Source organism: Tachyglossus aculeatus, chromosome X1 (assembly GCF_015852505.1).
Source record: "Tachyglossus aculeatus isolate mTacAcu1 chromosome X1, mTacAcu1.pri, whole genome shotgun sequence".
In the NCBI taxonomy this organism is placed as follows: domain Eukaryota; kingdom Metazoa; phylum Chordata; class Mammalia; order Monotremata; family Tachyglossidae; genus Tachyglossus; species Tachyglossus aculeatus.
Genome location: NC_052101.1, coordinates 29491406 through 29503297, shown reverse-complemented (window position 1 = coordinate 29503297; position 11892 = coordinate 29491406). Strand labels below are relative to the sequence as shown.

Sequence of the window (11892 nt, the reverse complement as noted above, 5' to 3'; positions counted from 1 at the left end):
AATAAATGCTGTTGGTTCAAAGCTGAGTATTGTACTGGACATAGAATAAGGTAAGAAGCTAAAGGTATTGTCCCTGCCCTTAAGGAGTTTACGATTCAGTGAGAAGCAAACAGAAACAAATATAAAATAATTAAAAGAGTGAAGAGCATAGGTAAAAATGTTAAAACAAATTAAATTGAATAGACAAACATTCAAAAGTAATAACACACCTTCATTGTTATCTTCAAAACCATTTCTTTTCAGTGACTTTAGAGAAATCCCAGAAACAACAGGGACTCGCTTCCTAAATTTGTAGAGTTCCAGAAAATGATGTGAATGCAGTTGTTGTCCAGATCTTGCAAAATCAGTCATGGATCAGGAAAAGAAAAGCTATTTCACTGCAGAGTAATACTAAGTATCCATCTCAGAACGGGACCATCTACATTTTAGAAAGCAATGTTTAAAAATGTGTAAAAATCAATGGTATGTACTTTAATTTGATCCAAATCTGCATGAAACAAAGTTAGGTTACTAAATTTAGCATGGGAAAAACCTTTCCCCTCACCCAAACTGCTACTACACTGATCCAAGCACTTTTTCACCTTGACGCTACTCCTCACTGTCCTCTCTCCTCTCCCCATTCTAGTCCTTACTTCACTCTGCTACCCAGATCATTTTCCTTAAATATATATAACCTCTACCCAACCTCCATATCAAACTCCTCACGATTAACTTTAAAACACTCAGCTCCTCCTACTTTACCTTGCTGATTTCCTAACACAAGTCATCCCTCACACTTCACTCCTCTAACAACATCCTACTCTCTGTACCTCAATCTCATGTTTCTTTTTCACCAACCCCTTGGCCACATCTTCCCTCCAGCCTGAGACTCCCTCCCACTTAATATATGGCAGATCTCCACCCTGCCCACTTTCAAAGCTTTATTCAAGATCACATGATGATGATGATGATGATGATGATGGCATTTGTTAAGCGCTTACTAAGTGCAAAGCACTGTTCTAAGCGCTGGGGAGGATACAAGGTGATCAGGTTGTCCCACGTGGGGCTCACAGTCTTAATCCCCATTTTACAGATGAGGTAACTGAGGCTCAAATAAGTGAAGTCACTTGCCCAAGGTCACACAGCACACATGTAGCGAAGCAGGGATTCAAACCCATGACCACTGACCCCAAAGCCTGGGCTCTTTCCGCTGAGCCACGCTGCTTCTTAAGAGGCCATCCCTGATTAAACCCTTTCCCCTACTCCCTCTCCCTTTTGTCACCAACGCACTTGGATCTTACCCTTAATCACCACCCTGAGACCCACAGAACTTATATACATATTCATAATATATTTTAATGTCAGTATCCCTCTCCAGACTGTAAACCCCAGGTGAACAGAGATCTGTGTCTACAAATTCTGTTGTGCTGTACTCAACAATGCCTTTAGTACAGTTCTCTATATAGTGTAAGTGCTCAGTAGATACCATTGATTGACAAGCCATATGCTTCATGAAGGCAAGACTAATGTTTCCAGAACCACACCCTTAGTCCTTTTAAATCCACCCAGGTAATCCTGAAGTCTACCCCATTAATCTAATGGACAAATTATACTGTATTCTGTTCCTAGCTCTCACGCCATCAGTAATGTAGAGAACCTCTTGGTTCTTTCAGAGTCAATACAGACTGGCATTAGGATGATGGTATCACTAAAGGACCCTTCCAACATCCCAGTCAATAACTGTCACTAAGGGAACCCAGGAAGAAGTAGTATTATAGAGAATGAACAAATTAACCTCTCAGCACAAACTACTTTCTTCTTTCCAGCTTTATGCTAAATTGAGACAATAAGTGGTTATCGCAAATCCACCCATAAAATGGTCACTGGGGTGTGTGATTCTTGGGATAGAATCATGGATTCTACAACTCTTTTCAATCTGACATTAGGTTAGACTAGCCAGAATTAAAAGTCAATATTCTCCCTAAGAATTTTTTTTTCTGGTGGTATTTGCCCTATCAAGGCATTGCATACATTGTATTTCGTAGGTAAGAGGGCAAGAATCCAATTCTAATATTTTCTACAGAGGATGTGGCAAGCCCAGAACATTCTGGAGGAAGTCATAAATTAATCAATGGTATTTATTGAGTGCTTACTGTATGCAACATATTGTACTAGGAATTTGGGACAGTACAAGACTACAGAGTGAGTAGATACATTCTGTGAACACAAGGAGTTTACAATCTAAAGGAGGAGCTTGACAAAGTATTTACAAAAGTGCCTCATTCTGTTCTTGGAATGGCAGTTGTTTGTTTTTTTTTTTTTACAAGACAAGGACTGCTACATCTCTATTATTGTAATAGGTTAGTACAAAATACAATTAAGGGTTATATGATTCAAAGTGGGAAAAAATTAAGCTACATTTAATTTCAGATATTTAACTGCTTATTTTTATGTATCAATAATTTAGCAGTTGCTGCTCTAAAGTTGCATCTTATATTTTTTTTTTCCAGAATGAGATTAGAAGTTTAGGTGGAAAAGAAACAAAAATCCTGCTAAATCAATTTAGTGAACCTATATGGTTTTCCTATATCCTTTGTCCTTGGAAATTTTTCTTAAAATCTTGGATTTTTACAGGTAGAAAACACTGTCACTTATTTACATGAGCTAATTAATTTTTTTATTGTATTTGTTCAGTGCTTACTATGTGCTAGGCACTGCAGTAAGCTAAGTACTTGGGTAGACGAGATCATCATGTTGAACACAGTCCCTGTCCCACATGGGGCTCACAGTCTTAATCTCTATTTTACAGATGAAGGAACTGAGGCACTGAATAATAATTATTATGATATTTGTTAAGCATTTACTATATGCCAGGCACTGTACTAAGTGGTGTTGGATACAAGCAAAGTAGGTTGGGCCTACCCCCATGTCCCACATGGGAACCACAGTCTTAATCCCCATTTTACAGTTGAGGTAACTGAGGTCCAGGGCAGTGATCTGACTCACTCAAGTTCACACAGCAGATAAGTGGAGGAGGCAGGATTAGAACCCATTACCTTATGACTCCCAGACTTGTACTCTATCCTCTATGCCATGCTGCTTTGCTCAAACAGCAGCAAGTTGCAGAGCCGTGGTTATCTAGTAGTTATTGCCCTTTTTGGTTAGTATATTACTACATATTTAAAAACCTAGCTGTGTCTGAGATTGACTATTGAGATGCATTTTGCATCTTTTGAGCTTAAATTGCACACACAACTGTTTCAGACCTGTTCATTTTTTTTGTATTTACTTTGTACATGTGTCTGATCTCTACCTTGTCTTAGCAATTTATTCCCATTTTGTGTTTTTTTGAAGCCTAGGGATATTTGGACCATTTTGAATGTATTGAAAAGCAACCCAATAAACTCGAAACTTCAATTATCACATTGTAATTCAGAACTTAGAACAAATGCTTTTGAGTGTTTTCAAGATGAAGAACCAATTCAAACATTCCTGTACATCAGTGGGCATTGTAAAATACTCTCAGATTTATGGAAACTTTTGGTTCAAGTCTACAAGTAGCTAAATCTATTATTTGTTTCTTGGCACCCAGGAGGGTAGAAATAAATTGTGGCAAGGATTTAATATATCAAATCATTGCAGTTGTCAAGGTAACATTAAAACCCTTGATTTGGTGTAAATATCTACTTGTGACTAATCAGAATCTGTTTGAAATATTCTATGGAGTGAGAGAAATCACAGCTCAATAGTTAAAAAGAAGATTATTCACCACACTTACTATCAGAAATATAAATCAAATCCCATGGTGTTTCTTTCCCCAATCACTTGACTGATGGAAGAAAATATAGATACAAGGGGTCAGTGAATAGCCAATTCAAACAACATCAAGATGTATATAAAGATATCTGTTTCCCCAAACACAAAGGTGTTCCTGGAAATTTTTTAAAAAAGTTTTTGTGGAGACAATCTGCAGAAGTCTTTACCAGGAAATATCCTAATTAAGATGTGCTGCCTTGTCAAATTCATGTAAATGTGATGGATATGGAAATGTCTTGTAATAAAGTTTGCATAGCTTCAAGAAGGATTCAAAACCAGTATCCTCTAAGGAGAGGGAAATAAAAAATACCCAGTCCATCAACTTTGCAGGCTCCCTACTCTCTTCTGGGGCAGGAAAGGAAAGTCTGTCCAGGTTTATTGGTTTGCTCTTTCCTCTCTCAAGCCTAGAGTTCAATTTCATTTTCCAAAAATTTAATGAAATCTAACGTTTCACCACAGGTACTGGCCTAATGAAAGACAAAAATCTGTATTGAGGTAATCAAGTCTTATTCAGATTCCAAATTAATTTCCCAGAAGTGGAGCCCAGGAATTTTGATCTTACCATGTAGATCACCACATATTCTTCCCGATACACATAAAGTTGACTTTCAAGGTGATTCTAATCATAAAAGAATGATTAATTTAAATTATTTTTTTTCAGGGGTTACAACTGTTCTCACCATGACTACTTTGAGTATCAGTGCCAGAAATTCCCTTCCCAAAGTAGCCTATGCTACTGCTATGGATTGGTTTATAGCCGTCTGCTATGCATTTGTGTTTTCAGCACTGATTGAGTTTGCAACAGTAAACTATTTTACCAAGAGAGGCTATGCGTGGGATGGCAAAAGTGTTGTTCCTGAAAAGGTAAAGCCTTTAGTACATTTTATAGGATGCATTTCTCCCTTACATAGTACTTACTCTCACATAGTGAATCCTATTGGCATTTCTACTTTGATAGGACATTTTTAGAAGGAGGAAGATGGCCGTGGTGTTCATGTTTTCTGTGGTTATTTGAAGTACAATGTGCAAATGTCAACAATCAAAACTTTAGGGAGGAATTATGTGCACCACTTTGCTTTCCTTGCAGACTGAAATGCTGAATGATGCTTAGAGTTCCCAACATGGATTTTTAGATTTTAGATTGAGAAGCAGCATGGCTCAGTGGAAAAAGCCCAGGCTATGGAGTCAGAGGTCATGGATTCAAATCCTGACTCTGCCACTTGTCAGCTGGGTGACTTTGGGCAAGTCACTTCACTTCTTTGGGTCTCAGTTCCTTCATCTGGAAAATGGGGATGAAGACTGTGAGCCCCACTTGGGACAACCTGATCACCTTGAAACATCCCCAGTGCTTAGAACAGTGCTTTGCACATAGTAAGCGCTTAACAAATGTCATTATTATTATCATTATTATTATAGTATTCCCTTAATCATTGGGTTTCCATTGGAATTTTTAACATTCTGTGATCCAGAAGATTGAAATTACAGTGCAGTTTTTCCAAATGAAAAGGCAAAGACTCATTTTACAAATCAAGGAATAGTTTTGACTAATGAGGTACTAAGAAAAAATACTATGAAGACAATTAAGTTTTTCCTGTTACAGAGATTAGATTATTTTCCTAGTATTCATTCAATCATATTTATTGAGCACTTATTGTGTGCAGAGCACTGTAGTAAGCACTTGGGTAGTACAAATTGGCAACAGAGACAGTCCCTACCTAACAATGGGCTCACATCCTAGAAGTAGTGATAGTACATATTAAGCACCTATAGTATGGAAATAACTTTAATAGTTCTGTGGGGAAAAAAATCAATGAATGAATTAGACATTGATCTCTGCCTGTCCTCAAGGGACTCACAAGCTAAGAAAAAGTTGAGAGAGTGACAACAATTAATGCAATAAGAAACAATAGGTACTGTGGCTAGAGAAACTGAGTTCAGGCTTCTTGGAGGTCAGAGTCCTATATTCACAACAGTCCAAGACACAGACATAGCAGAGGGTGGGATGGGGAAGTATATGATGAAATCTTAGATCTTGGGGAGACTGCAGCTTCTCCGGGCTCGAAAGATTGAGTTCTCATACAGCAGATGTCTTTCCATTTTTTGGGCTGGAGCATGAGCTAAAGTCCCAATGGTGTTGCATTAGAGCAACTTCTCTCCTGGGCTATAAGCCTTGATGAAGCATGCCTGCTATGTGACCTTAGACAAGTCACTTAACTTCTCTGTGTCTCAGTTTCCTCATCTGTAAAATTGAGAATACCTTTTCTCCACCTACTTCGACTGAGCCCCAAGTGGGACAATATTTGATATGATTGTTCTGTATCTATGCCAGTCACAAGTCACTAAATTTCTCTGTCTCAGTTTCCTCATCTGTAAAATTAAGAATAAATACCTTTTCTCCACCTACTTAGACTGAGCCCCCATGTGGGACAATATTTGACATGCTTGTCCTGTACCTATGCCAGCACTTAATACAGTATTTGGCACATAGTAAGCACTCAAATACCACAATTATCATTATTATGGCTGATAATAGTGGGTTGACAGGACATTAACATTAAGGACTGCCATCTAATAGGTTCTCAGAAGTTATTTGCAGTCTGATGCTTTTCCAAGCCTGTATCCATTCTACATTAGCTTCTGAGCCATTTAAAAATGACTAGACTACTTAGCACATTGTTAATTTAATCAAAAAAGAGCATTGCAAAAAAGTCAAACTAGTTAGTATCCAGAATTGCTTTTGATCCAGCTCGAAATTTCTGAAGCCTTCCAAAAAAGACCCATAATGCATTAATTGCATTTCAATTAGGGATTCCTGTTTGGCAGAAGGGAAAGTATTTTTGACTACATTATTAGCATTTAGGAAGGGCCCAAATTGACTAGAATAGAATATTTTCAGAAATATTCAAATCTGACGAAGAAAATGTGGTCAACAAAATACTTTCCAATGTTATATAAGCAATGTTATCAATGCAGTAGCTAGCAAAAATGAAACTATTTCAATTAAAATGAAGCTCATCTTGGTTTACTGAGCAGAAACATAAGGAAAATTACAAAGGATTTTCATACCAGTTTGCTTCTCGTGAATTAAATAGTAAAGGTTCTTGAATCTTAAAAAGAATATGGACAGTTGAAATATGTTCCTATTTAGGAGGTCATTTTTGTAAGTTTTAATTCACCCATGTTCAGCCTCTAATGATGCCCCTATTGTATGTAGTGAGATAACTGTCAGAAGCATGTACGGTAGACATAAGAGGTAGCATACATGCTCTTGGGACTAAATTTTTTTTTAGGCCTGTTTCTAAATCTATAGTTATAGATATTTGACTAGATAACTAGAGTTTCTGTGTCGATCCAATTTTGCTAGAAAGTAAATGAATAGTATAATAATATAATATGAAGGCATTTATTAAGTGCTTACTGTGTGCAAAGCACTGTTTTAAGTGTTGGGGAGGATACAAGGTGATCAGGTTGTCCCACGTGGGGCTCACGGTCTTAATTCCCATTTTACCGATGAGGTATCTGAGGCCCAGAGAAGTTAAATGACTTACCCAAAGTCACACAGCTGACAACTGGTGGAGACAGGATTTGAACCCATGACCTCTGACTCCAAAGCCCATGCTCTTTCCACTGAGTCATGCTGCTTCTCTCTAAATCAAGAACATCAACAAAATTATCTTCAGCCTAATATGCTCTGTTAGCTAAACTATGAATTTTGGTGGGAAATCCTCTGAAAGTGAAATCAACCCAGATTCCCAATGGTACTTATGGCCATTAAAAAAATAAATTACCAAAGAGAAGATTCTGCATCTGTAGCAGACATCTTTACTCTGATAAAAGATTTATAAACACAAATGAGAATACTTGTGTTTTGTGAGAGTCCAGAGACAGTGCTTGAAAAATAGGAAATACAAGGGAGAACAGAAATCAACACTGGACTGTATGGATCCATCTACACTGGTCTTGGAGTCTTTTTTTTAAAAAAAATGCCTCTAGAGGCCAATCTGTTTTGAATTTCTGGCCAGGACTGTTGGTAACTGGAAGAATGGAGCCAAATTATCTGAAACACTGCCTGATAATGTTCCCAGTATTTTCTGTGATATGGAATGGGTTTGTGAGATCATGCTTAAATTCTTGCTATATAACCAATCATGTTTCTATGTCTTTGAAGTACGTTTTGAGCTTGTTCATATTTTTTTTTCCCTGGAACAAATGTGCAAGTTAGAGGTCTGAATTTCGGTGAACATTTGTATGTTTAAGATGCATTGGCAACTTTGGCTGTTGTCTTATTTACAAAGAGTCCCGCTTACCTAAGAATACTAACCTAGAATGCTAAAAAAGTCTCTAAATAAAATGCTTATTTTTCTTTCTTCAGCCAAAGAAAGTGAAAGATCCTCTCATTAAGAAAAACAACACCTATGCTGCAGCAACAACAAGCTACACCCCTAGCATAGCAAGGGGGGACCCTGGGTTAGCAACCATTGCTAAAAGTGCAACAATAGAACCAAAAGAAGTCAAACCAGAAACAAAGCCTCCAGAACCCAAGAAAACTTTTAACAGTGTCAGTAAAATTGATCGACTATCAAGAATAGCTTTCCCGTTGCTTTTTGGAATCTTTAACTTAGTCTACTGGGCAACTTATTTAAATAGGGAGCCTCAGCTAAAAGCCCCGACCCCTCATCAATAACCCCTTTAACGTGCATAGTTTTGTTCGGTCTCCTGCACTGGGAATTACTTTTTGTTCTCAATGCAGTAATTCCCATTTGCTTCATTGCCTCTGTCTTAATGAAATTGAAGGTTTCCTTATTTCAAAAATTCACAAAAGAGCAAGAAACCCTGAAAGATAATGCCGTAACGGTGTGGTACATACATCTGGGAAACTGGCAGAATGGGAGCCTGAGAGCAAGCAAAGGGAGGGAGGGGTTGGGTGGGGGGGGAGAAAAGAAAGGAAGAGATAGTAATGAACAACCAAACAAGACCCCCAAAGCTTTTGTAGATAGTACATTCCCAAAGTCCTAAAAGAAATGCTATACGTCGAAAGTATTTTTATGCAAAGTGTTTAAAGAACCATTCATTCTCCATCGTGTCTTTGCTGCACAAACTACAGTGTGCTTAATCTTTTGACTTCCTTAAATGATGTTATGTTTTCATTTTTGACTTTCAAAACCCCTGAAAGATGGTTAATTCCTATTAAAGTTGTTTCTAAATACTCAATCACATCCTTATGTTGCTAAAAACTATTTTAAAATAAGTGGAAATTTGTGTACTTTAAGTACAGTTTATTACTGTACAGCACATAAGGTCCAGGACATGCTTTAATCTGGGTTTTTTTTTTTTTTTTTTACTATTGTCTTGGTTAAAGTACTAACTCGGCTTTAGGCCAAGCAAGAAAAAGTTGCAACTTGGTGCATTCCGAAGGATCTAAATTCCCCCCTTTTCACCATGTCTAAACCAACAGCACCTCTGCGCTCTAATGCATTGCTTGTCATCATTAAAATGTTTTCAGAGGGGAACAAATGTTTTGCAAGCTCTAGATATGTTGAATGTATTCTTTTATATAACAGTACATTAAAAGCTTTAGACTGAAATTTATGAATAGTAAACAAAATAGAGTATTTAAATGATATATGTAAATATACAGCATGAGATTGTACATTTTTTTACTTTTCTAAAGTTGTGTTATTTAAATATTGTGTAGGGCTCATTTCTTGTAGCTCTTAATATGTTGTTAAAGGCTATGGAAACATATTTAGAGCCTGCATAAAATGTCAGCTTGGATGAGAAAGACCGCAACAGAAATAACATCTGGGTGTTATTAGGGGTGTACCAAAAAGTGCAGTTTGAAGCTGTATTCTAGTGTATGCTAGCAGATAAATAACTATTTGCTCAACCTCTGAAGAAGCATAGAAATTTAGGACAGTGTTTGAGAACAATATGGAAGAACAGTAAAAATGGAAAGGCATTTGCTTGGGACAGAAAAATCATCTGTATATTATTGCTCTATTTGCTGATACATAACTGTTACAAAAGTGATGTAATATATGTAGCATTAAATACAAAAACACATGAAAGAATGTACAGAAAATAGATTTTGAGTAAACTTATTACATTTCATTTTTACTGTAGCAATATCTTTGTAGGAACAATATGTAAGGGCTTTAAATACACGATGTCCATTTTGCAGGTATCTCATTATTATTCCCTATAAAACAATTCTAGTCAGTTTCCTTATTGCTGAGAAGCTTTAGAGATAAACATTTATTTAGAGGGTATTTTTGCAGTGCTCCATTTGATTGACTAATTGGTAGAGTTTGCAGATGTTAATTTGATAATCTAGACTCCCCAGGCCACGGTGTGAACATATTTAAGACAATGCCAAAATGAACCTTCAGAAATGCTAATTGAGACAGTTGGGTTTCATACACAAGTTTTAGGCACTGTTTTGTAAAGTCTTTCTCAAAAAGCTGCTCTCTAATGTCATAGGAAAACACCTGCCTATGTTTTCCTTTAAAAATATGAATTTTTTTAAAGAATGCTAAATTGTCTGAGATTTCATCCTGTCTACACTTGATGAACTAATATGAATGGAATTTAACAAAGGGATGTCTCACCTTCTGGTGTCATGTGTAGATATGTGTATAGAAAAAATAAAATAAAATATGACTAACTTCTGTGTACTTGTTTATCTTGTTATTTTTGGCGTTAACCTAGTGTGTTCATTTAGGGGATTTTATCTTCCAAGTTACCCACAGCTATCTTTTGGTCTGCATTTTGCACATTAGATGTGAATATTACTTAGTCTGCTTTTTGCTATGCAATGACTGCATTAGATCACCTCTTAGTTTGTTAGTATATGTGTATAGTATTCAACTGCATAAATTGATTGCACAGTTTATTCAAAAAAAAAAAGGTATTCTATGTAGCTTTTTTATAGTGCTTTGCTAAACCATGTAATAATAGTAAGTCTTCCTTGAAAATAATGATACACTCTTATAGAGGACAGTTTCTGTTTACTCCTGGGATAATTTTAAAAGATGACATTGAATGTTTATTGCACCTCAGTGCAGTGATGTGGCAATAAAACCTAAAACTAATAGAGGTTGTTTATGGCAGACGCATGCATTGCTTTACAGAGTTTAGCAAAAGCTCTTTATTTTATGTCAGACTGTAATTCTATTATAATAATAAAGCTAAAACTATTCAATTACAAAAGCAAATGTTTTACTTTGTTTTCTTTAGTTACCTCCTCTTACTACACAGGTATATAAAGTGCAATTCATTTTCTTGCAGTGTCTCATGCAGTTTAAGAATGATTTGTAGGTGCAAAGTCTAATGTGGTAAGAGCAAATGTGCTACCTTCCCCGAACCCATGCCACCAAGCACTCCAATGCTAATAAAGAATAATCATTAGAAGTATAATTATGGTCCTGAATTTTTTTTAAATTCTCAACCCACAAGATGTTCCATTTAAAGAATAAATCTTATAGATCAGTGCCTTCTAAAGACAATGAAACAGGGTACTTTATGGATAGAACTAGATGATCAACTGATCAAATGAAAAGGAAATCTTAAAATGGGAATGCTTATAGCACACATTTCTCACTTTTAAATAGCCTAATTTACTTTCACCTTATGCATTTTTTTTTGACTACATCAACATCAACAATTCTAACTCTCCCAAAAATGTCTACCCAAAGCACACATACTGATTGTGGAAACAAATAAATAATTTACCTCAATAAAACCAACGAATAAGAACAGTGGCGTACATAGGACCATAGATTCATAATGGATTCTAAGTTCCTGTCACCTAGGATACCTGTATTTCTCTCCTACTGGGCACAAGCTTAAGCCTCAGTCAATCAACCTATGGCATTTAATGTTTACTGTTTTCAGAGCACTGTACTAAGCACTTAGGATAGCAAAATAAAATAGAGTTGTTAGACATGTTCCCTGACCACAAGGAGATCATATTATAGATCAGGGAGATGTATGCAGAAGCGCTGTTGGGTTTGAGGTAGGGTGAAAATCGAGTACACAGATCCAAAAGCATGGATGACATAAAAGGGAAGAGTAAGGGAAAAAAAGGTTTAGTCACAG

General features: G+C 36.5%; 1 protein-coding gene across 2 annotated transcripts in view; it reads left to right on the top strand.

Moving 5' to 3' along the window:
* GABRA1 (gamma-aminobutyric acid type A receptor subunit alpha1) overlaps window positions 1–11010 on the top strand; it is a 49866-nt gene extending 38856 nt beyond the window's left edge. Inside the window, exons 9-10 of one of the 2 annotated variants that reach the window (XM_038739926.1) lie at window positions 4457–4659; window positions 8168–11010. In XM_038739926.1, coding sequence (XP_038595854.1) covers window positions 4457–4659; window positions 8168–8479 — 515 coding nt within the window. In that variant the 3' untranslated portion in view covers window positions 8480–11010. The remainder of the gene's footprint in view (window positions 1–4456; window positions 4660–8167) is intronic. The other variant, XM_038739927.1, reaches the window with a different exon arrangement.
* Window positions 11011–11892: the final 882 nt, after the last annotated feature.